The following is a 23,930-nucleotide window of genomic DNA, read 5'->3' on the forward strand; positions in this document are numbered from 1 at the left end:
AGAGGCTGAGCTGGAATCCATTTGCAAATTTGACACTATCAGACTGCGGCTCAACTGGGCGTGGCTTGAATACTACAGAAAGTAATTGTCCCTTGCTGGGTGTTTATTCATCCGGCACAGATAGTTTGTCACCGGCTTGGAGTGGGCCACACCCACTGACTGGGTCTATTAGCCTTTTGATGTGGTTGTCGTTTTTCATCCATACTCTGCGAAGTTCTCTCTCTTACTACTTTGCCTGCTGGCAGAAAACATTCTCTCCACTCCTGCTTCCTCCTGCCCTTACAGCATATACATCTACCCACTCAGATGACTACATCTGGCATTGGACATCAAGCGCTTAAACCACAATAAACTTAGTCCTCAGCACAGGGATAGGGGAACCTGCAGCCCTCCAGATGCTGTAGGATGCCAACAGCCCCAGTCAGCAGGGCCTATGGTCAAGGATGATGGAACCTGTAGTCCAACAACATCTGGAGAGCTGCAGGCTCCCCATCGCTCCTTGAGGAGAGAGACTGTTGTTTTATGGCAACAGGCTATTGTGGCTAACCCTCTGGAATACATAAGAAGAGGTGGCAATTTATTGTTTGGCTCATTTCCCCCATTGCTAACCTAAAAAGTGTGTGTGTGTGTGTGTGTGTGTGTGTGTGTGTGTGTGTGTGTGTCTAAATGGGTTTCTGGTCAGTTTTGTAGAATCTTTGATTTAGTTAAGATTATCTTCAAATAAACCATAATCTGACCAGAACAGAATTGCCTTTGATCTCTTCCCTACTGGATTCAATTTGAATTGAATAGCAAATACTGGTGGGCTGTTTTGTTTTTAACTTTCTTTAGCCTGAGTCACCTTAATAAGTTGGCAGCTTTCCCATTGACTGAGTGAGAAATGTTCATTTACGCTTTTAACTCCTCCTGCTGCTGCTGCTCTTGCCAATTCCATTTCATGGGTTCCTATTTGGTGTTAGGGAGGGAAAGAATTCCCTCAGGGGCCAGGTTGGAATCCATTTAGATGAAATCACAGCGAGCGTGAACAATACCAACAAGCAATACCCTTTGCATGGTGAAACAGCCACATCGCAATACAATATTTCCGGGCATCAACTTGTTCTCAAGTTCAGTTTTTGGAACCAGATACAAAAGGCAAAAGGAGTAGAAAAAGTCCTGTTACTTATCACATTAGTATCTCACTCTTCCTCCAGGGAAAGGGGTGGGGGAAGGATTATGGCATTATATTCACAGCTATCCTAGAAGGTAGGTTAGGCTCAGGTATAGCGACTTGCATAAGGCGGCAGCAGTGAGCAGCACAGGAACATAGGAAGCTGCCTTAGATAGAAACAGACCCACCGACCCTTCTAGCTCAGTATTGTCTACACAGACAAGGAGCCTCTTGCAGCCCTACGTGGAGATGCCAGGGACTTTCTGCATTCAAGGTAGATGCTCTACCACTGAGTTACGCCCTTCTCCAGCATGCTTGAGAGGAGTTGAAACAAGCCCCACTCCCCAGACCAGAATGTGCAAGAGAGAAAACAGAGCAAGTAGGCCCTTTGCCAGAGGAAGAAACAAATATAAGTAATCAGTATCTATGATATCTACACTGCTAGGAGTTCTGCTATGAGTGAAAAGTGCTTTATAACAAGACAGTTGCTTCAGGCTACATTTGTTATGAGAGTTCAGCTCATACGGTCCATCTAGCCCAGATATACTGAGCTATAGCTCCTCCCAGATGGTATGTCCCTTCCTTTCCCCACGGACTGGGAGAGCCCCCCGGCGGTAGCAGGGCGGGTGGGCTTGAAGCAATAGATGCACAAGTGAAAAGGCCCCCTTTTGTTGGCTGGCACCACTCAGAATGGACCACATATGACTTCCTTTATTCCAGTTATAAAAACATCAAATACATATTTAACTGGTTAAAATGCATTTTTGGAAGGCATGTATTTTTTTTAAACACCAGGCCTATGCAACCACTTTTTGTTCAGCTCTTCAAATTTTAAGACATCCCGCAAGGAATGTTAGTTCAAGACAAAAATCTCTGTTATACAGAAACACTTGTTATCTGGAAGCTGCCACCCGCATGAGGCTTTTCAGACTTGGAAGCCTCACCAAAGCCACATGAGCAATTTGGACAGCGTCAGCCCAAAACTACGCAAGAGGCTGAAGTTGCCAAGAGCTGAGCTAGGATTTAATGATTAGGGAAAGCACAGGAGTCTATAAATAAACTCAATTAATGTGAAGTCACTCCCCACTGCCAAGGAAAAGGCCGACTAGTTAAACACGAAGAATTCCTAAAGGTGCTACGTATTTAGCAGACCTGCAAATTTATTGCCCTTTTCAAGCTATAAATTTATATTTAGAACTCAAGAACTTCTATAATTAGAACTCAACTTCCAAGGAGAAGGAAATGTGGAAGCAAGCAATTTGCTGTTTTGACCATATCATAGTTACACAGGATGTCATATACTGATTGAAGTGGCTAAAACAACAAAATAAATATAAATCGAATCACACTATGTCAAGAAAAATATCATAAAAGCAGAAAGAAACATAATAAAATTCTGTTATCCATACAGCAATCTTCATCATAGGTTTGCAGACGTGACTGACGTAGTTTTGCTGACAGGGAGGTAGGAAGTGTGGTGTAGCAATTAGAAGTGCTGGACTAGTAGCTGAAAGATCAGAGTTCAAATCACCACTCACTGGGTGACCATGGGCCAGTCACTGCCTCAAAGCCTAACCTATCCCAAGAGTTATTGTGGGGATTAAAGGAGGAGGGGAAGAACTGGGGACACCACCTTGAACTTCTGGGAGAAAAGGTGGGACATAAATGTAATAAAACAAACAGATAATAAATAAAATCCTTGCACATTGTCAATGTTGCCACCTAAACCGCTTCCACCCAGAGTGACATGGTGGATATATCCCTCGGATACCCATAAAACTGACCATCATTGTGCTTCAAAAAACACTCAAAACCTCTCTCCAAGTTCAGCTGAGCCATAACAAGGAAACAGAATGAGATGACATTGGCCCAGTTAAGGGCAAGTGTGGAAAAGGAGCCTCCAAATGTTTCAGAGAGGAAAGAATGCATTCTTCTTGCAATAGGGAACCTGGTCTGCATTCTTTATAGCAGTGCTGGTGAGCTGGGGAAACCTGGCTTTTAGCAACCTGTGAACATTTCGGTCTTACATCACCCTTACTTCACCCTGCTTATTCATCAGCCGGGTGAGTTATATAATGAGCATGAAGAAGCAGTTGGGACACATCATGCCAGCCTTCCCCAACCTCTGGATGTTTTGGACTACAACTCCCAGCAGCCCCAGCTAGCATGGCGGCATGCATTCTGGAGCTGATGGGAGTCGGGGAGGGCTGCATTTTGCTATCTATATTAATTAAAGACTCAAGGAAAGGCAAGTTGAAGCTGGCATTTAGACTCAAGGCTGATAACTCTAGGGAACAAAGGTTATATGTTGGGGGCAGGTTTGTGACCTGGTCCCCATTCTCATATAATAACTGTAAGTTAGGTAAATGAACTGCAGAAAGGGGGAGGGAACTCCTAAAAAAATACTCGCCAGCCAAGTTTAAGAAATAAAATCTTCAGCAGGGGTGAGAAACATGTGGATCTGCTGATGTTGCTGGATTTGACCCCTCTCCAATCTCTGACCATCATTTGCTATGCTGAGTCGTGCTGATGGGAATCCAATAACATCTGGAGGGTTACAAGTTCCCCAAACTTCAGCCAGAGGCCACTATACAAGGAGTGCCCTCTTTTGGATGAGCAGGCACTTCCCTTTGCCTTCTCTCCTACCACCTCTTATTCTGCTGAGGGCTGCATACACACCAAATGAACCCCTAACTGAACTCAGTGCCAAAAGGAACCCAAATTCTGTGCACAAAAATATGCAAGTTACTAACTTTGCATAATCTGGTCTATGTGGCTTGGGAAGCCCAGCCAGATGGGCGGGGTATAAATAATAAATTATTATTATTAGTAGTAGTATTAGTATTAGTATTAGTATTAGTATTAGTATTAGTATTAGTAGTAGTAGTAGTAGTAGTATTAGTAGTAGTAGTTTATTGCCAAGAACTGGAGTGGAAAGAGGAAGAAGTGGGGGTAGGAGAATGAGGCTTACTGATGTGAGGTGAGAATATTCTCTGCTAGAAAATTCTCCAGAGAATATTCTCCACAAACTGTAAATTCTAATGTAAGAGCCAGTTTTACAACCCACATTTAAAAAATCTAGTAAATACGTCAAGCTGTGATACTGCCAGTGTAAGCACCGTATTTTTCGCACCATAGGACGCACCGGACAATAGGACGCACCTTGTTTTAGAGGGGGGAGAACAAGGGAAAAAAATTATTCCGCTCTCTGCCCAGCGCCCCTTCAGCGAAGTGGCAGGAGGCGCTGCGCAGAGAGTGGGAGAATTTCCCCCCTCTTGTTTTCCCGCTCTAAAACAAGGTGCCGTTTAAGGTGTGTTCAGGCGGCTACCTTGGAAGCCTGGAGAGCGAGAGGGATCGGTGCGCACCGACCCCTCTCGCTCTCCAGGCTTCAGGTTCCTTTCGACCTGCGCTTTGGGGCTGGCGGGGGGAAGCCCACCACCAGCCCCAAAGAGCAGGTCAGGGAGCAGCGGAAAGGCGCAGCGGAGAGGCTGCTGCCATAGTCACGCGTCACTTCTCCAGCTGGGAGAGGGTCGCGGGGCTATGGCTTCTTTAGCCCCTCGCGCGCTCTCCCGGGTGGAGAGGTGACGCATGCCTATGGAGGCTCCTGCCATAGGCGCGCGTCACCTCTCCAGCCGGGGGAGGGTCGCGGGGGGTGCTTTAGCCCCGCGCGCGCTCTCCCGGGTGGAGAGGTGACGCGCGCCTATGGAGGTTCCTGCCATGGGCGCGCGTCACCTCTCCAGCCGGGAGAGGGTCGCGGGGGGCTGCTTTAGCCCCGCGCGCGCTCTCCCGGGTGGAGAGGTGACGCGCGCCTATGGAGGCTCCTGCCATAGGCGCGCGTCACCTCTCCAGCCGGGAGAGGGTCGCGGGGGGCTGCTTTAGCCCCGCGCGCGCTCTCCCGGGTGGAGAGGTGACGCGCGCCTATGGAGGCTCCTGCCATAGGCGCGCGTCACCTCTCCAGCCGGGAGAGGGTCGCAGGGCTATGGCGTCTTCGCTCCATAGGACGCACACACATTTCCCCTTCATTTTTGAAGGGGAAAAAGTGCGTCCTATAGAGCGAAAAATACGGTAATGAATACTGATTTTTTTTATCCAGTTACATTACTGGGCATTGTGTCATTCACCACTGGCAGTTCTGAAATGTGAGCTACAGAAAACATTTTTTTTTTTTAGTTTTAAAAATGCTATTCATTTAATTTGATGAACATTTGAATTTGTATGTATTTCAACTATATTTAGTAGCCTTTTTTCTATTTTGGTGTGACCTTATTCTTAGCAATTCTATACCCGTGGCCATACAGTGTGATATATATTTTTTTTTACAGAAAGTAGCTTTAATGCTTTATACACTTAAAGTACCTAGGCCTATACAATTATGTGTAACAGCATGTGAGGTGGCCTTGATTTAAACAGCTGACATTTCTATATTTTTATTTAGTGTCAGTAACTGGTTTTTGCAGTGCTATTCAATGGTATAAGGTGCCATTTACCAGAGACTGACATACTGAAATATATTATCATATAATGATAATATATTTAATATTAATGGCTTCTTTTTGGTATGTTTGCATATATATAGTTTTGTTTATCAAGCTGTGTTTGAGTCACCAAAACAGTTATTGTTAGAGCTATTAGAAGAACAAGATAGCCTATTACTGAATTTACTTGTATCAAACCTTAACATGCCAAGTGTATTTTTTAACTTGTCTTATAACATGTACATGTTCTAATGGAAGAATAATATATGATTTAACTACTGAGTTTCCTTATACCAAACCTTAACATGACAATTACTGTTGCCATCACCTTGGAATGGTTTAACTTTAACTATAAAACATGTTTTATTTTTTAATTTGATACTTGCAAGTGACAAGTGGGCTTGTGCTTATATATTTTCACTGTGGTTCCTTTACTAAAACAAAGAACATGAATTCACTGCATTGCCCCACTAAATAAAAGTATCTGTACAGTTTTTGGTTGCCATCTGAACAAGTTTACCCATGAATAAACATGTATATTAACTAATTATATCATTTTCAATGCATTAAAATTATATCATTTTCAATGCATTAAAATGAATAGTCTCCTATTTTAAATTAAAACTCTCTAATATTCTCATTAATCGAGAATATTCTTGAGAATATTCTCCAAAAGATTATTCTCAAGAATTTAACATCACTAATGGGGCTAAGTGGTTATTAAGAGCTTGGAAAAAAGGACCAGTAGCCTTGGAATGGAGACATGGGAGAGCAGATGGGAGAAGCTCAGTTAGCACCAGACTACCTCTCTAGTAGTTTAAGGTGATTAACAATCAATGTATAAAAGAAACAGAAGTGCCAGTTCATGCATGGAGTCCAAGAGCAAAAAAGAGAGGCTTAAACGTAGACAGTAAGAAACCAGATGCTGCTTGTGAACCCAAACCCAAAGCTACTGAGAAAGAAAGCAGAAGCCAAAATGGCTACCTGCTCACTTTAAAAATAATAATAAATGGAGCAGGGAGTCTCTCATGAGGCTCCATTCTGACAGATTTCACATCGTAAAACACGCTGCTTACATAGATTCCAGACTTTCTACAGTGCAAAATCTTCAAAGAACATGTCTGAATCTAACACACAACACATTTTGCTTCTGTTTGATGTGAGCGAATAATTTGCCACCCAATTTCCTTTGCTCTCCCACATAAAGAGCGAATGGAAACCAACGTGAGAAACAGTTTCCCTCGACATGCTGTCTCATGCCGTTGTAAAACATCAGCTTCTCGGAGTTGCCAGCCAGCCAGCCAGCAGGGACTAAACCTCCTCACACCCTTCTCTGCCACATCATCAACAGCATGAAAAAAGTATAGCCTGTACCTTGGTGGCTGTGGCGATCGTGGTTTTGGCTTCTCCTTCTCCTTCTCCCGCTCTCGCTCTCGGTCCCGGTGCTGCCGGTCCTTCTCGTCTCTTTTGATGCGCTCCCTCTCTCTTTCCCATTCCTCTTTTCTTTTCTGGCGCTCCTTGTCACGCTCCCGTTCTCTCTCGCGCTCCCGTTCCCTCTGCCGCCGCTCCCGTTCACGCTCTCTCTCCCTCTCGCGTTCTCGCTCGCGCTGCCTGTTCTCCCTCTCCCTCTCTCTTTCCCTTTCCTTGTAAAATAATGGTTAAGTTGCGTTAGGAGTTTTGACCCACATGTTCATATGCTGTTCCTTCAATAATCTAACATGGCATTTAATTCCCCCCACCCCCAACTAGCCACACATGCCGTGATGGAATCCTTGAGATAACCTTTATTCCAATGGTTTCTCTCTGCAAGGAGGGCCAGATCTTGAGTTACTTGAGCAGTGTGGTTGTATCCCTCCCAGCATGAAACAAAGAAACCACACAAGAGGCTTCCATGAGCTGGTTGCTCCCCATGTCAGCAGCAAGGACTGATGATTCCAATTCTCAACACAGCCTAGGACCCTCATACCTACGGGACCGCCTCTCCTGGTATGCCCCACGGAGGACCTTAAGGTCTGCAAATAATAACATCCTGAAGATCCCAGGCCCCAGGGAGATTAGACTGGCCTCGACAAGAGCTAGGGCCTTTTTGGCTATGGCCCTGGCCTGGTGGAATGCTCTCTCACAATAGACCAGGGCCCTGCGGGATTTGACATCTTTCCGCAGGGCCTGCAAGACGGAGCTGTTCTGCCAGGCCTTTGGTCGGGGTTCAGTCTGATTCTTTTCTTTCTGTATAAGAACAAGCATTAAAGAGGCCTCCTAGCTCGCTCACAGGTCCTGTTACTGGTGGTAACAGTTGGCCTGGAGAATATTAACCACTCTCAATTTTAACCATGGACTGCCATCTGTCCAGATTTTAATTTGCTCTGAACTAATTTTAAGATGTATTTTGATTAACTGATTGCTTGTTTTTATGTTTTTATGTTCTTATGTTCTTTGTATACTGTGTTAGTTTTATGATATTAGCAGCCCTGAGCCCGGCTCTGGCCGGGGTACAAATAATTTTTTAAAATTATTATTAAATGTTACTGGAACAACACGAGATGCACACACTAAAGCTGTGAACACGGCACTCAGGTAACACAGGAACTGGGTCAATGACTTGGGCTAAAGTGTCTGGATCAACCTACTGCAGAATAAAAGCTCAGCTTGTGAGAAGTGGATGCATTTACCTACCTTACTCAATCTGTAGTTCCGGTACGGATCTGGGTCTGTGTACTGTACTCTGAAGTTCTCATACTGCCCGCCTCGCCAGAAGCGTTCTATATCATAATCATAATAAGGATCCGCATAAGGGTCAAGCCTGCAGAGGAATCAAGAGAGGGTAAACATTCAAATGAAACAAAACTACTGTTATTGCCATCACTGCTTAAAAGAAAGAACTGACTCCCATGCCACATTTAGCACACAACATGTGCTATCTAATAAATATTTTAAATTTTATTTTAAAGAGTGACCTCTTATCACCAAACATGGCAGCAACCATGTTTATATCCACCCAGTGTCTTTAAAAACCCCCCAACACAAACAGGCACAGGTGTGCATGCCTAGCATCACAACGTAAGATAGCAGCTGGAGCTGGGCCCTCCTCAACCACGGAAAGCTCAGAAAGCTGTGAGGGCTCTGGTCAAGGGAGAAGAGGTGAAGCCTCTGCAAGTTTGGTAAATTAAGATATTGGGGCATAGAGGGGACTTCACCACAACCATGGCTGTGGTTTTACTTGATGACCTTCCTTCTGAGGATGTCATCAGAAAATGCATACCGCTGAACAGATGTCAATATGCATTTCGTTATTTAGGAATGCTGCAGTTACTATAGACTTTCATGAGACGCTGCCAGCACCTGGAAGCCTCCACACCTGAATGCACCAAGTTAAGATTTGGTCAACTGGAAGCCAAGCCTTACGCAGCAGCTGGTATTGACCGAAGAATTTCAAAGAATTGCAAGGGATCAAAATGAAAGCAACACGGGCCAGCTGTAAGCACAACAGAGATTAGGGACTGCTTACCCATAGTTAGCGTTCTCTTTGATGTCCACCTCACTGGAGTTTTTCAAGAAACCGAAGGGAGGAGGGAAAAAAGAGGAGATTTATGAAGCTCTCAGCCATCTTCACACATCACAAGCCATTCTCAATGCATGTTAAAATTGTTTTGTAAAAAAAATAACTCTTAGGGGAAGGGCAGTGATGCGAGTCTTCTAGAAAATTTTGAACTGGAAATTTTTTCGGTGCTCTAAACTGAGGTTGGATTTAGTACATTTGACCTATTTAGCAATCAAAAACTATAGACAAAGATGCATATTTGTGTTAATTTTATGTGCTATATAAATCTCAAAGGTTCTTTTTCCACCTTTAGCCAAAAGTAAACTATCTGATTGGAGAGAGGGGATCAATAATACATATTAAAATGTGGCTTCAATGATTAAATTCAAATCTTTATTTGGAATTTCGTTGTGTTGGAATATTTGCTAATATTTTAAGACATGATGACTCACTTACATACAGTTTCCTATTATTTTTTTCCATTTTGAGTGGGAAACTAAAGGCACTGAAAACTGTTTAGCACTGTAATCATAAAATTTATTACCAGCGGGTCCCAGGGCAGGTTGAAAGAATTTAAGCACCAAAATTTAAAACAGTTGAAACAGATCATAGTAATGGGAATAGGGTGGACCCTGAAAACACACATCTCAGCTGTCAAAGGCCAGCAAAAAGATGCTTTATCTTAAACATTCATCACATCATTCCAAAAGAAAACACTTCCTAATGTAACATTTTTTTCAAATGGGGGGGAGGAGAGGTTTTCCTATTTTTTTCTTTTTGTGTGGGTCTTCACACCTGGGGGTGGGCATCCCCTGTCAATCACTCAATAGCACAATGATGTCAGGTGAGCTGTTTTGTCTTCACTGAAAAAATGCTTAGTGGTGCCTGCAAATCCCCTTTGGCCCAGCCACTTATTTTCTTGCCTCTCAGCTGATGTCATATAGGGGCATGGCTTGCCCAAAACAGCCTGGAAGGCCAAATGAGAAGGCCTGGTGGGCCTAATTGGACCTGTGGGTTGAAGGTTCTCCATCCTTGGGGGAGTATATTAATTAACATCCTAATTTTACCTGCCTCAAGAGCACATGAACTAACAGCAAGCACTCAGTTTGACTGGTATTATATCCATGCTGTTTTAGAAAGAGAAAACTTTCAGTCCAAAAATATAGGGTCAGAACCCTTTTCCGTAATGGAAACCTGCCTTTTTTCAGTGTTGTGCAAAAACTACGTGCAAAGAAAAGCTGAATTCTGCATCCTGAACAAAAGATCAAAAAGGTGCATCTTTGTAGAACTCATTTTACACTGAACCCCAAAGCTCCCCCAACAGCCAACATGACCCACTTGCAGCCCTGCTCAACAAGGTTTCACAGTAACTGTTTCCAAGTTTCTTTTCACAACCATATGGACCAGAACCTTGATTTAAAATATGATGATACCAAATTTAGCACTTGTGTGTGATGCAACTGAGGAAGCAGGGAAGAGACATCTCCCTGTCTGGAGGGCATCATTCATTATGCTAGAAATGGAAGGTCTCTCTATCCACCTAGGCTCCCTTTACTCAATGCACTGCCTGTACTAAGTAGGTTAAGCTTTGTGAGCTAGTGATCCATTGGGGTGACTCATGAAGGCTGGGATCAGCTGTCATGCCAACCAGGACTGTGATCCGTACACAACAGCCCACTCACGGCTGCTGGATCGCCAGAGAAGCCTGCTTGACCTACTTTTTGCAAATGATGGGGCCCACCTTGCAACACAATAATGTTTAAAAAACCCTTTAAGTATTAGAAGCATGAAGCTGGGATGATACTGGGAATTGCATTGGGGCAAGAGCAGGAGGTCATGACTGCCTTAGCAACATAGCGCACCAGGAAAAGGCAGGCTTGTGTGACTGTTTTCAGTTGGGCTGTAAACAGAAGACAATTGTTGGAAAGAAATATAGCTATCACACTTCTCGTGTGCCCCTCTATATGGAGAAGAGTGTTGCACAGAGGAGAAGAGCCCCCCTTGAATACCAAGGAAGGGCTCTTGAAGCGATGAGAGCAAGTGTGTGTTGCTACTGAACAACACAACAGAGTGCTGGATAAGCCAACACTGCCCTCTGGAGGACTGCAGTCAGATCCACAGAAGCCAGCCTGCTCAAGTCCGCATTCCTGCCACCAGACAGAATTAGACAGTTGCGTCTTACGTCGAGTCCCGAACATCCCGAGTGATACGATAGTTCCAGTCCCGGAAAAATTCATTCTCTTTGTCAAACTCGCGCTCGTCCTCTCCGATGGTCACCGTGAACCGTTTCTCCTCAAAGTCAGGCTCCTGCTCCTTCCTCATTGTGGCCTTCTTTAACACCTAAGTGGGCGAGAGGTAAGGAGTCGTCCGTCTAGAACAGCCTTTGCCAGCCTGGTGCCCTCCAGATGTTTTGGACTACAGTGTGTATCGGCCCGAAACTGGTTGGCCCCCAAACACCTGTCAAGCACCATGTTGGCAAGGGCTGTCCTAGAGCAGAGGCAATAAATCCCATTCTGTGGCTTAATGACCCACTGCAGAAGTGCTAATATCCCAACAATTTATTTCTCATCTTTTCAAATATCAACTACTACCTAGTTTTGTTTTGTTTTTTTTTTTAAAAAGTGGATCATATTTTAAAACACACTACAATTTTGAGGTAACATTTAATTCTCTGTGTTTCTTTGTTTTTTAGAATCATAATGACAGAATCCCAGAGCACACGTTAAGGCTGAGCTAAACAAACACACTTTTTCAAAAGCTTAAGCCGTTTCCTTTTGTTTTGAAAAGGTGTCACTTTTTATTCTTTTGGAATAAAAGCAGCTGCCATCTCCCAACTGGAAATGAGCACTATTCATTTCCTAAAGAACACTGGCCTTTGCTATTTACTGAAGCCTTCCCAACCCTGGTGCCTGTCAAATGCTTTAAGAGACTGTAAGTCCCATCAGCCCAGCCAGCATTGCATGGGAGATGTAGTGAAAAAGATCTAGAGGGCATCAGGTCAGGAAGGACTGGTTTACTGCAAATAGCACCTTCAGAGGCAGAGAGCAGCCAGGGTCAAGGTAAAGAATATATTTTTGGAAGGAAACAAGTGCAAGACCCCAATCCAGATTGGGACAGGTTTTCTTCAAAGTAAAAGTAGCCACTGAAACAGGATTTTAAAAATGTGCTTGGTCTTTATTTGTTGTTTTAGCCTTGCTTTTTTCACAGCCACTCACTGCAACAAACATCACCAAGAATGGAAATGAAGCATTTTGGATACAAACTGATATACCAAGAATGCTTGGTATCCTTCTGTTTGTTTGAGAATGATAATAATGATGATTTTAAAAAGCACCATCTTGGAATGGGGAAACCCAGCCAGAAGGGTGGGGTAAAATAAATAAATAAAATTATTATTATTATTATTATTATTATTATTATTATTTCTTCACTGTGTTGCTAGCTGCTTTTAACAGGCTCCAGAGATTCAGATCATAGAATCATAGAATCATAGAGTTGGAAGAGACCACAAGGGCCATCGAGTCCAACCCCCTGCCAAGCAGGAAACACCATCAGAGCACTCCTGACAGATTATTACTATTATAATTTATTACATTTATCAGTTGCTTTATACAAAATAAAAAGTCTTAAGGTGATTCAGGAATGTAAAATACAACAAAAGCAATTTAAAAACAGAAAATTTTAAAGCCATACTAAACACTAAATACTTTTACTTGAGTAAAAGACGAGCACCGTTGCAGGAGACAACTCTTATTAACTAAAGGCCTGAGTAAACAAAGAGGTTGTAGCAGTCCACTCTTACCAATTTCATTTATATGTATAAAAATAAGTCTCATCATCTGGAGTACAATAATGGAACTGGGTATGGAAAACTCTTGACACAGCCATGCGGGCTCTTGGTGGCCTTATCACGTGCTGTCATGCATAAGTCACAGTGAACGCAGCTTTTGCTTTTGTGTTTTGAAGAGTAACCTGCGTGGCAATCTCAGCCTTTTCAAGAAAAACACACACTTTTGTTGTTCAACTCAATATTTAAAGAGGGTTTCCTAGGGAACTTGCCCAAAATTTGAGAGAGAGATAAGATTGCACAGCACATGGTCACTGAGGAAACAATTTGCTTACTATAAGAAAGGGCAATATACTGTTCACTGGCAGAGCACGTGTTTTGCATGAGATGCAAACACTAAAGGGGTGAACTTTAAAGTGGTGCAATCTTCCATCATAGAACCTCAAGCAGCAGAGCCGTGTGTGTGTAGATATATCACTGCTGAATAACTTGAAGAGCGACTCAAGTCAAGAGCAGATACTCCTTAGCAAGGCAGATCAATTGCCTATCTCTAGGGCCCCAATTCCAACATAATGAGAACAAGCAAGTGAGAGCCTTGCGCTTACATGCTCTCTTTACTCCTCCAGAGGTGAGACACTTTAGGTCACTAGTCGCCAGAAAGAGCAGAGCAGAGCAGAGTTTCCCTTTTTGTCTGAATGGGGGAAATGCCACCATCAGAAGCCTCCCGTTTCCTCCCCTTCCGCATGAGCAGACAATCCCAAGGCTCATGCCTACTCATTCCTAATTATCCAAGTGTTGATTTGGAGGAGATTCTGAATACCTGTGAACAGCAGCCTAGTACATGCTCTTGATTCATATGTATTTTTCCTGTTTGTCCCCAGACAGCTGCTTTACCTCTTTCGCATGGCGGAGTCCCCGTTCCCAAGCACTTTCTGCTGGAGGGTCTGGAGGCGGAGGTGGCAATATTTCATCAACTACAGGGGCTCCCTTTTAAGAAAAGAGAAGAGGATGGTTCCAGAATGAGGTGACACACATTTTCATTAGGCCCTCTTTCCCTTTCTCCCGGCCCATTGCTTCTGTTCTGCTCAGGGAAGTTAAATGAATTTGCCCAAGGGCGTAAAAATATTTATTTTTAAAGAATAATAAGAAATTGGACTGTCCTATCTTAGAGAATGCTTTATCTCAAAGTCTCTGCCTTCTCCAAGGGAAAGGAGAAATCTTTAAAAGGTTTTTGTTTTAACTTTAGTCCTTTACGTATTGGCAGTATTTGCACATGAAAATGAAACATCTTAGAAAGCTAATGACAGGAAAAATGTATGCCTTTACAAATAACCCAGGAGAGCTTCTTGCTCCAAATGTGCATGTTTACTGACTACTCATACTGGTTTGCTTTAGGATTTCAGCAAAATTAAGAGAATGTTCCTTCACATGGCAGCTGCACTCTCTCAACACAAGGAGAGTTGTGTATCTTCCATGAAATCTGGCCAGAAGGTTGTGTTCCAAGAATCTTAACATGCATAACTCTTTGCATGAAAGAGTTTTGATGAAGGAAATTGGGTTTTCAAGGGAAAAACAGGCATGATCTGGAAAAGGGGTGAAGGGGCTTTTAATGAAGCTTCTTACTGGAAAACAATCTTAAAATGTAAGGAAGGACTGCAGCCCCCAACCTCCATGCAGAGTCTTGCAGTCCACTTATTACAACATTCAAAATCAGATACATCAACAAGATTCAAAGATTCAAACATAAAGCTAGCCCCCGCCCCCCACTGTCTGGGTTTTCAGGGATGGGGATGGGGAAACTGTGGCCTTCTAGACATTGTTGGACTCTCATCAGTCCCAGCAAGCATAGCCAGTGGGCAGGGATGGAGGGAGTTTTAGACTAATAACATCTGGAGGGCCACAGGTTAGCCAGCTCTGCTTTAGGAAATAAATCATCATGCTTAGAGATCACTTTATTTGCAACCTCTACTGTTGGAGGCAGTATGTTTCTTGAGCAGCAGTTGCCAGGTAACACACCTGAGGACTCTTACACTCAGCTTGTGAGCTTCCCATTGGAGTATCTGCTTGTCCACTGTGAAAACAGGATGTTGGACCAGCTGGGCCTCTGGCCTGATCCAGCAATCAGGCTACTCTTATGCTCTTATGACCATGCTTATAAGCAAGTGGCTTTAAAGTTGTGGCTCAGTGGCAATGCATGTGGCGTCAGAATTTGAGGTTGTTACACACACAAACATGGTACTGTACATGCACAACTAAGTGATCTCAAATAATGGGGCTGAAAATGAGCCCTTGCTACCAGAGGCTGGTTGGTGTGGGGTTTTTGGCCAATCAAACCAGGGCTGACAGTATAGGACTAAGTGAACCACTGCTTTTGGAACACGAGAGCTGAGATTTTCTAAAATAAGAATCCACAGGCCAAACAAAAAGGTGCTGAAGCTTGCACATAACCCAGAGGGACAGCACAGTCCCCATCTCACCCACCCACGATTTCTGCAAGCATCAACAGACAAACACAAGAAAAGGTGTAGAACATGGAAATGCCAACTTGATACTCCCCACTTGCTCCAGTGTTTGCATATCTTCCAATGCAGTGTAGCCTGGTCAACCTCTTGGCATTTTAATTTACACCATGAATGATAATATATTAAAAAAGTAATAGTACCATACCCAAGGATTGGCTGGCATCAGAGGGTGAGGCCCAGGGCCAATGGGTGGTGCGCCATTTGGAGAGAAAGGATCTGGCTTGGAGATCAAAGAGTAGTTTCCTTTGTCATTTACACCAGGATGTATGAACCGGCAGTTCATACCCCAAGTACAATGCCCTATGGTGGGGAAAGCACACAGAAGATTTAAAATCTCCATGAATGGAAACAGTAAAAAAACACACAAAAAAGTGACTAGAGCATATGTATATCTTTGCAGAGATGTTCAAATCACTTGAAAAAGAAAAAGAAAAAAGAAGGCAAAGCATTCATCAAAGGAGAAATGCACTGCTAATGCTTTACATTTTATTTCTTGGTTGCTGCTTCTTTATGAATTGGCCAGGTCCTAAGAGAACTTTGGTGAACAGCTTTTATTAAAACCTAGCAGAGCTCAGAGAGAGATTTGTATCTTTGACCCAAGTGCCAGGAGAAGCTCTTCTTTCCATTGCCATATAAGTGTCCATCTAATCCCCCCCCCCGAACCTGGAAGGTGGTTAGCTTAAACAAGTTATCTCAGAATTGTTCAATCAATTAAAAACCTTCCGAGCAACTTAAAATGTGCCATTGATTAATCGCAAAGGCATTTTTAATTAACTAAACATTTTTAATGAAACAATTTTTAGCACAAAGTACTTATAAAAATCACGAATGGAAAGTACCATCTTGAAGTACCATCTTGAAAGTCTTTTGTATGCAAAATAAATGCCTCTTTTACAAGGATGCCTACCTCAACACAAGCATCTCTCTCCACCACCTAAAAACAAAGCAAGTCTGCTTCTTACTTCAGAAATATATTTATCCAGGTTCCAATTTAAATAACTAATTAATCAAGTAAAACACATAGGATTTCTTTAGTTTCTATTTAAGACTGGAAATGACATGCATTTTTAATGTCCTTGTTTTTATTGTCAAACAACGTTAAAGCCAACCAATTAAACATATATTTTAAAAGGCCATGGGAAATCTGACTGCCACCCACTGTAGCCATGATGGTGGAACTTGAGATCCAGATATAATAAAAAATGGCTTCTGAGTCATAATTACTGAATTCAAATGCAGGATGTATTGGAATACTAAAGACCATAGATGTGGGTTCTTTCCTCGTGCTCAGCTTCTGGCTATCCCAAATATCTGAGTGGTCACTGCTACAAACATACCAAGTGGCCCTGCCAGGGTCTGATCCCAAAAGATTCCCTCTTACGAAGGCCTTTTGTGATGCTTGCTGTGACAACATTTGAGAACGTTTGATCTGATGTGACTCGATAACATACAGAAATAAACCTGGATAATGCACTATGTTCAGAAGCCACAAGTCTCGGGAGGCAGGATGGCAGAGGCAGTACCGTATTTTTCCCTCTATAACACGCAGATTTTTTCTCCTAAAAAGGAAGGGGAAATGTCTGTGCGTGTTATTGAGCGAATGTGTGGTCCCTGGAGCCGAAAAATCAGGCAAAAATCAAATCGCGCTTCACGGAGAAGGGAAATCTGACTGCTTTCCTGCATTCTGCCTCAGGGTCTTACTGCCCACCCTCCTCTGTTTCCTTGCTGTGTTTGCTGAAACGGAACAAAGAGCAGGGAAAGCCCCTCCCCTCCAGGCAAGCAGAGAGGAAAGCAGACTGTGTTCCTTCTATTTCCTCTCTGTGCTCCGGTGCTGCTGGGGGAGAGGGAGAGAGAGAGAGGGTGGGAGGGAGGGAGAGAGAGAGAGAGAGAGAGAGAGAGAGAGAGAGAGAGAAATGGCTGGGGTGGGGGGAAACGTTTGCCTTTCTTTTCTCCCTCCCGTTAAATCCCTCTCCTGCATTCTTAGCCAGCTGCTTCTCTGCACACCACCTCATGTCCCTTCTTTGTTTTTCCTTCGCTCCCCATTTAAAATGTGGTTACAAAGCATAGATCCACATGGATCCTCAGGATCTTTGCATTGGGTCACCCCAAATTCACCATCAGATCACATAGCATGTCCATGGCTACAGCCTGCACCAAAAAAATCATGCACCCACTGTTGCCTGGGGCTGCAATGGTGCAAAAATGTGGTTACAAAGCATGGATCCACAGGGATCCTCAGGATCTTTGCATTCGGTCACCCCAAATTCACCATCAGATCACATAGCATGTCCATGGCTACAGCCTGCACCAGAAAAATCACGCACCCACTGTTGCCTGGGGCTGCAATGGTGCAAAAACGTGGTTACAAAGCATGGATCCACAGGAATTCTCAGGATTTTTGCATTGGGTCACCCCAAATTCACCATCAGATCACATGTCTGTGGCCACAGCATGAAGCACAAAAATGATACATCCACTGTTTCATTCAGAATGTTTTTTCCCTTGTTTTCCTCCTCTAAAAACGATGTGCGTGTTATGGTCAGGTGCGTGTTATAGAGCGAAAAATACGGTAAGTCCTGACAGCTGCCTCTGCAAGCTCCAGGAGAGAGGGAGCACTTGGGCATGGCTCCTACCTTTCATGAAAAACCGACAGGTGAGACGCGGCCTCACTTTCCTGTCATTTGGGTCTTTTACCTCCCCCTCTTCCAGATCGTCATCCTGAAAGACATAAAGAGACAGGTATGTAAAAGGCAGATGCTGCTACAGCAGCAATGCTGCCAATAATAGAGTATTTGCTTTGCTACCCTTCAATCAAATAGTTGCACATTGGGAGACAGGTGAAGCCAAACACTTTCTATCCACCTGCTCCTGAACAGGTGGACAGTGAGCCACGTTCTACCAGCCATAACAGGTCCAACTGAGTCTTTCATTCTCTTCCTCCTTTCTCTGCTATGTCTTGGCTCTTAAGAAAAGTCAAACATTTGTAAACGTTCAGCAATGGCAAGGGCAGGGCTTCTCTGTGTTACAGAGTAGTCTCACCTGCCAGTTATCTTCCACTATTAAACATACAGCTCTATCTCTTCTCAGCTATCTATCCCTTTCCTCCAATTGCAAAACTGCCAAAATATGGCAGATTCAAGAGCTGGGCTCCAAGCAAATCTTGTAAGATTTAAAGCAAGTGTACAGACACTTTTTGATTTGCACAAGGTAACTTTGGTGAATGATAAATTAACCTGGAACAGATTTATTTTTTTTATCTCCCCACCCTCGCTTCCTGCCTCCCACTTGGGCACAGAACATTAAAAGTGCTTTATTTTATTTCTGGGTTTCTCCTAGTCATAGATCTGCAGGATGCCAGGTATGCAGATGAGGTTCCACCCTATTAAGTTCAAAGGTAATCTGTTTACAAGCAGCTCTTAAAGAGAGCAAATAAAACCATTTCACTGTTCATTGCCACAAAATCCAACTCTCCCCGTTTCAGGAAGAGCAGTGCAGAATTACAATGTGGTACAGCTCTTACATAGTAATGGAAATGAAAAGCCACACCACAGCACAACATGTGGAGAGAGAAAGCTGGGTGCTCTTTATGACAGTCTTCAAAACTAATAACTCGGAAAAGTCAGACAGTAAAAGCAAGATTGCTTTTAACCAAATGAGGGGCCAGAGCTCAGCAGTACAGCATATGCATTAGATGCAGAAGGCCAGAAGCTGTGTCCCTGGTATCTTTTTTTTTGGGGGGGGGAGGTGGGAGAAGTTACTTCAGTGGTGGGCTACATACTCTGCATGCAAGAGATGCCAGCTTTAATCATTGGCCATGCTGGATGAGCTTTTCTGTTTCTTATTTAATTATTTTATTCAATTTTATAAATAAATAGTAAATACAAAGTAATTCATCACTAGGGCTGGGTAATAGATATATCGATATATTGTCCAAAACTGGTTTGAAGTCCCTATAGTGATATTGGTTTCATTTTTGACCTGGCAATACATCACAAATCATGGTGTATGTGTATGTGTGCACTATGCAAAGATCACAATATGGGAAAAACCGTGAAGCCAGCCAATGCTTCTTTCAATTCCTGCAGTCCCTGTTAACTCTGCCAGCTTAGCGCTTCCCTGCCTCCTGCAGGGGGCAGCGAATCACAAGAGGAGGAATGGGCAAAAATCACGATGCAGGGAAAACTGTGAAGCCAGCCAATGCCTCTACATAGCTCCATCCTTATTTCAGACATTGTGATATATTGGTATATTGCAATGTTTAGCTGATGATATATCACAATGTTTAAAGCCAGTTATCACTCAATCCTGATGTTCACCTCTACACACCGTATTTTTTGCTCTATAAGACGCACCAGACCACAAGACGCACCTAGTTTTTGGAGGATGAAAACAAGAAGAAAAAAAAATTCTGAATCTCAGAAGCCAGAACAGCAAGAGGGATCACTGTGCAGTGAAAGCAGCAATCCCTCTTGCTGTTCTGGCTTCTGGGATAGCTGCACAGCCTGCATTCGCTCCATAAGACGCACACACATTTCTCCTTACTTTTTTAGGAGGGAAAAAGTGAGTCTTATAGAGCAAAAAATACGGTAGTTCCATCCTTATTCCACACATTGTGAAATATCGGTATATCGGGATGTTTAGCTGATGATACATCGCAATGTTGAAAACCAGTTATCACCTAGCCCTATTCATCACACCTCGTTATCATCCTTATTACAATGCTAGCAAATATGTTATTTGACTCTGTCCCACTTTAGAATTGATGGAAAAAGAACATACCCTCCATGGCCCCACCACTCTCAATGGAAGCAGTTATACAAGCACCTACCTGTAAGTGAACTGAAATGCAGGGAACTGGTCCTGCACTACAAGCAAGTAGAGGATGTTACATAAATGCCATAAACATTCAGAGTCATCACATACCTTGCAATACATTTACCCGTATGGTTTGAGGGATGGGAAAGACTAGTTGGCAATTTTACACAGTCACATAAAGCGAGCCAAGACAGAGGATTGTTAAGAAAGAGATCATGCATTCCAGATTCTGGCATAATGGGAAGGAGGCTGTCAATTGTGATTTTGTCATTAACATACATAAGAAAAGGGTACCAAACTGAAATGATTTTTTTTCTTTGAAATGCCACACAGGACTCTTCCTTTGAGTGTCAATTTTAACACAAAAGCTAAAAGCCACACTTTGTGCTACTAGTAATCTATTGTAACCCCTTATAAAGTTTTCCAGCGTTTAGCCAGTCACCATGCTGGCTGGGCTGATGGGAGTTGTTGCTTGCAACACCTGCAGGGTACCATGCTGGGGACCCTAGCCTAAAAAATTCTCAGACAGCAGGGATGGCAAAGGGCTCTGGGCCTAAAGTCAAAATAGCTGACTTGGTATATGGCAGATTTCCATGTTCATATGAATAGCATGAAAGAGCAGGCCTTGTATTGCATTTATCAGAGAGAACCTCAGTAGTGGATTTTAAAAAGAACCCTTCCAGGATGAGTAATGCCTCTGCTATGCTCTCTTTTAAGAGACTGACTGGCATCCATTTCCAGAAGCAGGTAGGTTTTAAGGCAACTGATAATGCAGAAACGCCAAGCTTACATGAATAGGCACAGGCTATGTGTATGCTTCAGACAGTCCGCAATCAAGTATCCTGCCACCAATAAGCAGATAGAAGGAAACTGTCAAATTATATTCACTTGAGCTGACAGGCCTCACTAGACTACATGGAGATGCAAACCTAGGTATCCTGTTAACACATGAAGCTGCCTTATTCTGAGTTACACCACTGGTCCATCTAGCCCAAGAGGATTTACTCTGGCTAAGGGTTCTTCCCTAAGACCACAAGCAAAAGGAAGCCCTTCCTAGCCTGTCTGTCTTCCAACTGGAAATATGCAAGGGACAAACTTGACACTTCCTACATACCAAGTATGTGCTCCAACTCAAAGTTGTGGACCGTCCCTTACTATTTCTGAGAACCAGGAGGAGAATGAACCAAAGTAAAGGGGAAACTCCCCTGCTGCTACTGCAGCTCTGCATACACTGAGAATGTGGGGAAGAAACTCAACACTAAAGTCCCTCCCAAGATTCTGCAAAAGAAGATCATGGGCTCTGTCTAGATGCTTCTCCATCTCTTTGCTCCTAGGTTTTCTATTTCTGAATGAGGGTGCTTAGAAAGAATGGCCTAATATGAGATTGACTGGCACCTGGAGATTCCAATGATGATAGTGCTGTGAGACGCATGTTAGGATTCCTCTAGCTGAAAATGTACCTATGAAAACAGCCCACAAGAGGTCCTTTTGCATATGCAGGAGGTCTAGGAAACAGAAGTGGGAGAGGGAGTGCTGTGTAAACCCTGGTTTCCAGGGACACTGGCTGGGGGCAAAACCTGAGATTGTGGGAAGGAGGTGAACTTACATCAATCTCGCCATCATCAATTTCTCCGTCTTCCTCTTTCTTCTTCTCTTTGACAGGCTCCTGCCCACCTCTTTCGTCATCGCTCTTTGTGCCAGATTTTTTCTCATCCTCAGGTGGTTCATTTACCTTCTCTTCCTCCTCCTCTTCCTCTTCCTCTCCCCCAGCCTTGTCAGTCTCATCGTCAGCAGCAACGGTGCTTGGCTCCTCGGGAACCTCCTCATCATAGTCCAGTTCATGTTCGTCTAGTTCCCGAGTGACTGAGGAGGCTTCATCACCCAAGTCGTTTGCCTGTTCTTCATCATCCTCCTTGACAGAGAGAGAGCCCTTAAGCTCCCTGCTTTGCTCATTATTGTCGGAGTCCTGAGACTTGGTTTCACTTAAGCAGTCCTCTTCACCTGAGTGGTTCTCTTCTTCTTCGTCCTCCTCCTCCTCCTCCTGACTCAATATTCTGTCAGCATCTTCCTTGAGTTCTCCCAAAGTGGTGCCCTGCCCGTCCTCTCCATCGTCTTCTGAGCCGCTCTCTTTGAGGATTTCGTCATCAGACAGCAGCTGGTCCTCGTCCTCTTCCTCCTCTTTTTCGTCGGGAGAGCGGGGGTTTTGCTCAGGGCTTTTGGAAACATCCATCAGGGCCTGCTAGTCTGTAATGGAGAAAAATAAATAGCTGGATGGGATAATGTGTAAACATTCAGCCTCAAGCATTCCTACATTTCTCAGCTGTCAGATACAGATACTCCTTAAAGATGAATCCTCAGTTTACAATCCAAGCAGAGAGACTGGGCCTGCTTACCTAACAGTACCAATTAAGACCGCAAGTGTTCAAACCAGAATTTCATCTGCTCCAAGTTACACAGAGTAGATTATATAAGACAGTAACTTGTGGACCGTAGTAGGTGTATGTGAAAGGTGAGGCCCACAGCATTTTACCAAGTACAAGCTTCTGATCCTTATGGAGGAGAATGTGTGCAGTTTGCCTGGGGTTGGGGAGGCACCTAGCACCAGGTGTTCTGCACACATAACTCTTAAAAAGGACTTAGCCAGTTATTTCACAAGTCCTCTGCACAATACATCTAACCTCTTTCCCCATGCCTTACCTTTATTCTCCTCTAATTTCTTCCTCCCCAGCACTACCGTATCTAAACATAGTCAGCAGGAAAAAAAAACATGTTTTCTGAAAGCCCAAAACATGCAAGGATAATTAATGTGAGGTCAATAGATTTGTATAACTCTTAAACTTACTCAGAATGTAGACATGTAAATTCATGACACAATGGTATGCACACAGTTCTCATTTGAATTTTTATCCCTAGGACTTAGAACAGATTACAACCCTTAGACAGTAAAAATTCTGGGACAGCAGTCTTAGTCTGTTGCAGCAAAATCACAGAGGATCTTGTGGCACCTTAAAGACAGGTGGCACCTTAAAGTGGCAGAAGCCCACTTCACCAGAAACTCTTGTGGTATCAAATTGGATGCAAAATTATGACACTTGTCAGGATTGTGGGTGGTCTTAATGCCCCAAACTCTTCAGCTAAACAAGAGAAGGCTGAGCAGATGAATTTTAAAGACATAAGGCAGCAGCCACAGGTACACTAACAGGAGGACAAACACAAACCCCCTGTGTTGCAAAATGTAACAATCTACAAAAATGCAAATGCAACACGCTGGCTAATAACTGTTAGTGAATATATAATCGGTTATGATGTCATTCAAAATATACGAAAAAGCCACTTCAAAATGATGTATATATTATACAACACATCTCACAAAATATATAAGTAACTACAAGTTGTTATATGCATCAGAGTCAAAGAATCAAAGAAATCAATGAATAGCGAGGAATGCCAAGCCATCTCTCAAAGGAAGACGTCTCACAAAAGTCTCAAAGGAAGACGTCTTTCCAAAGTTTCAAAAGGACAGTATATCCGGAATAGTTCACCTGTTTCGGAATACAGTGGTACCTTGGGTTAAGAACTTAATTTGTTCTGAAGGTCCGTTCTTAACCTGAGGTACCACTTTAGCTAATGGGGCCTCCCACTG

At 43.4% G+C, this 23,930-nt stretch overlaps 1 protein-coding gene across 2 annotated transcripts in view; it reads right to left on the minus strand.

Moving 5' to 3' along the window:
• ZC3H18 (zinc finger CCCH-type containing 18) overlaps positions 1–23,930 on the minus strand; it is a 55,772-nt gene that overhangs the window by 22,621 nt on the left and 9,221 nt on the right. For both annotated transcript variants that reach the window (XM_083626238.1, XM_083626237.1), the window contains exons 2-9: positions 21,894–22,531; positions 18,106–18,190; positions 15,618–15,772; positions 13,845–13,937; positions 11,346–11,503; positions 9,131–9,163; positions 8,299–8,425; positions 7,000–7,268 (exon numbers count right to left, since the gene is read on the minus strand). In XM_083626238.1, the coding sequence (XP_083482364.1) occupies positions 7,000–7,268; positions 8,299–8,425; positions 9,131–9,163; positions 11,346–11,503; positions 13,845–13,937; positions 15,618–15,772; positions 18,106–18,190; positions 21,894–22,517 (1,544 nt within the window). In that variant the 5' untranslated portion in view covers positions 22,518–22,531. The remainder of the gene's footprint in view (positions 1–6,999; positions 7,269–8,298; positions 8,426–9,130; positions 9,164–11,345; positions 11,504–13,844; positions 13,938–15,617; positions 15,773–18,105; positions 18,191–21,893; positions 22,532–23,930) is intronic.

The sequence above is a fragment of the Podarcis filfolensis genome (genome assembly GCF_964270895.1).
Source record: "Podarcis filfolensis genome assembly, chromosome: 8".
Taxonomy (NCBI): Eukaryota; Metazoa; Chordata; class Lepidosauria; order Squamata; family Lacertidae; genus Podarcis; species Podarcis filfolensis.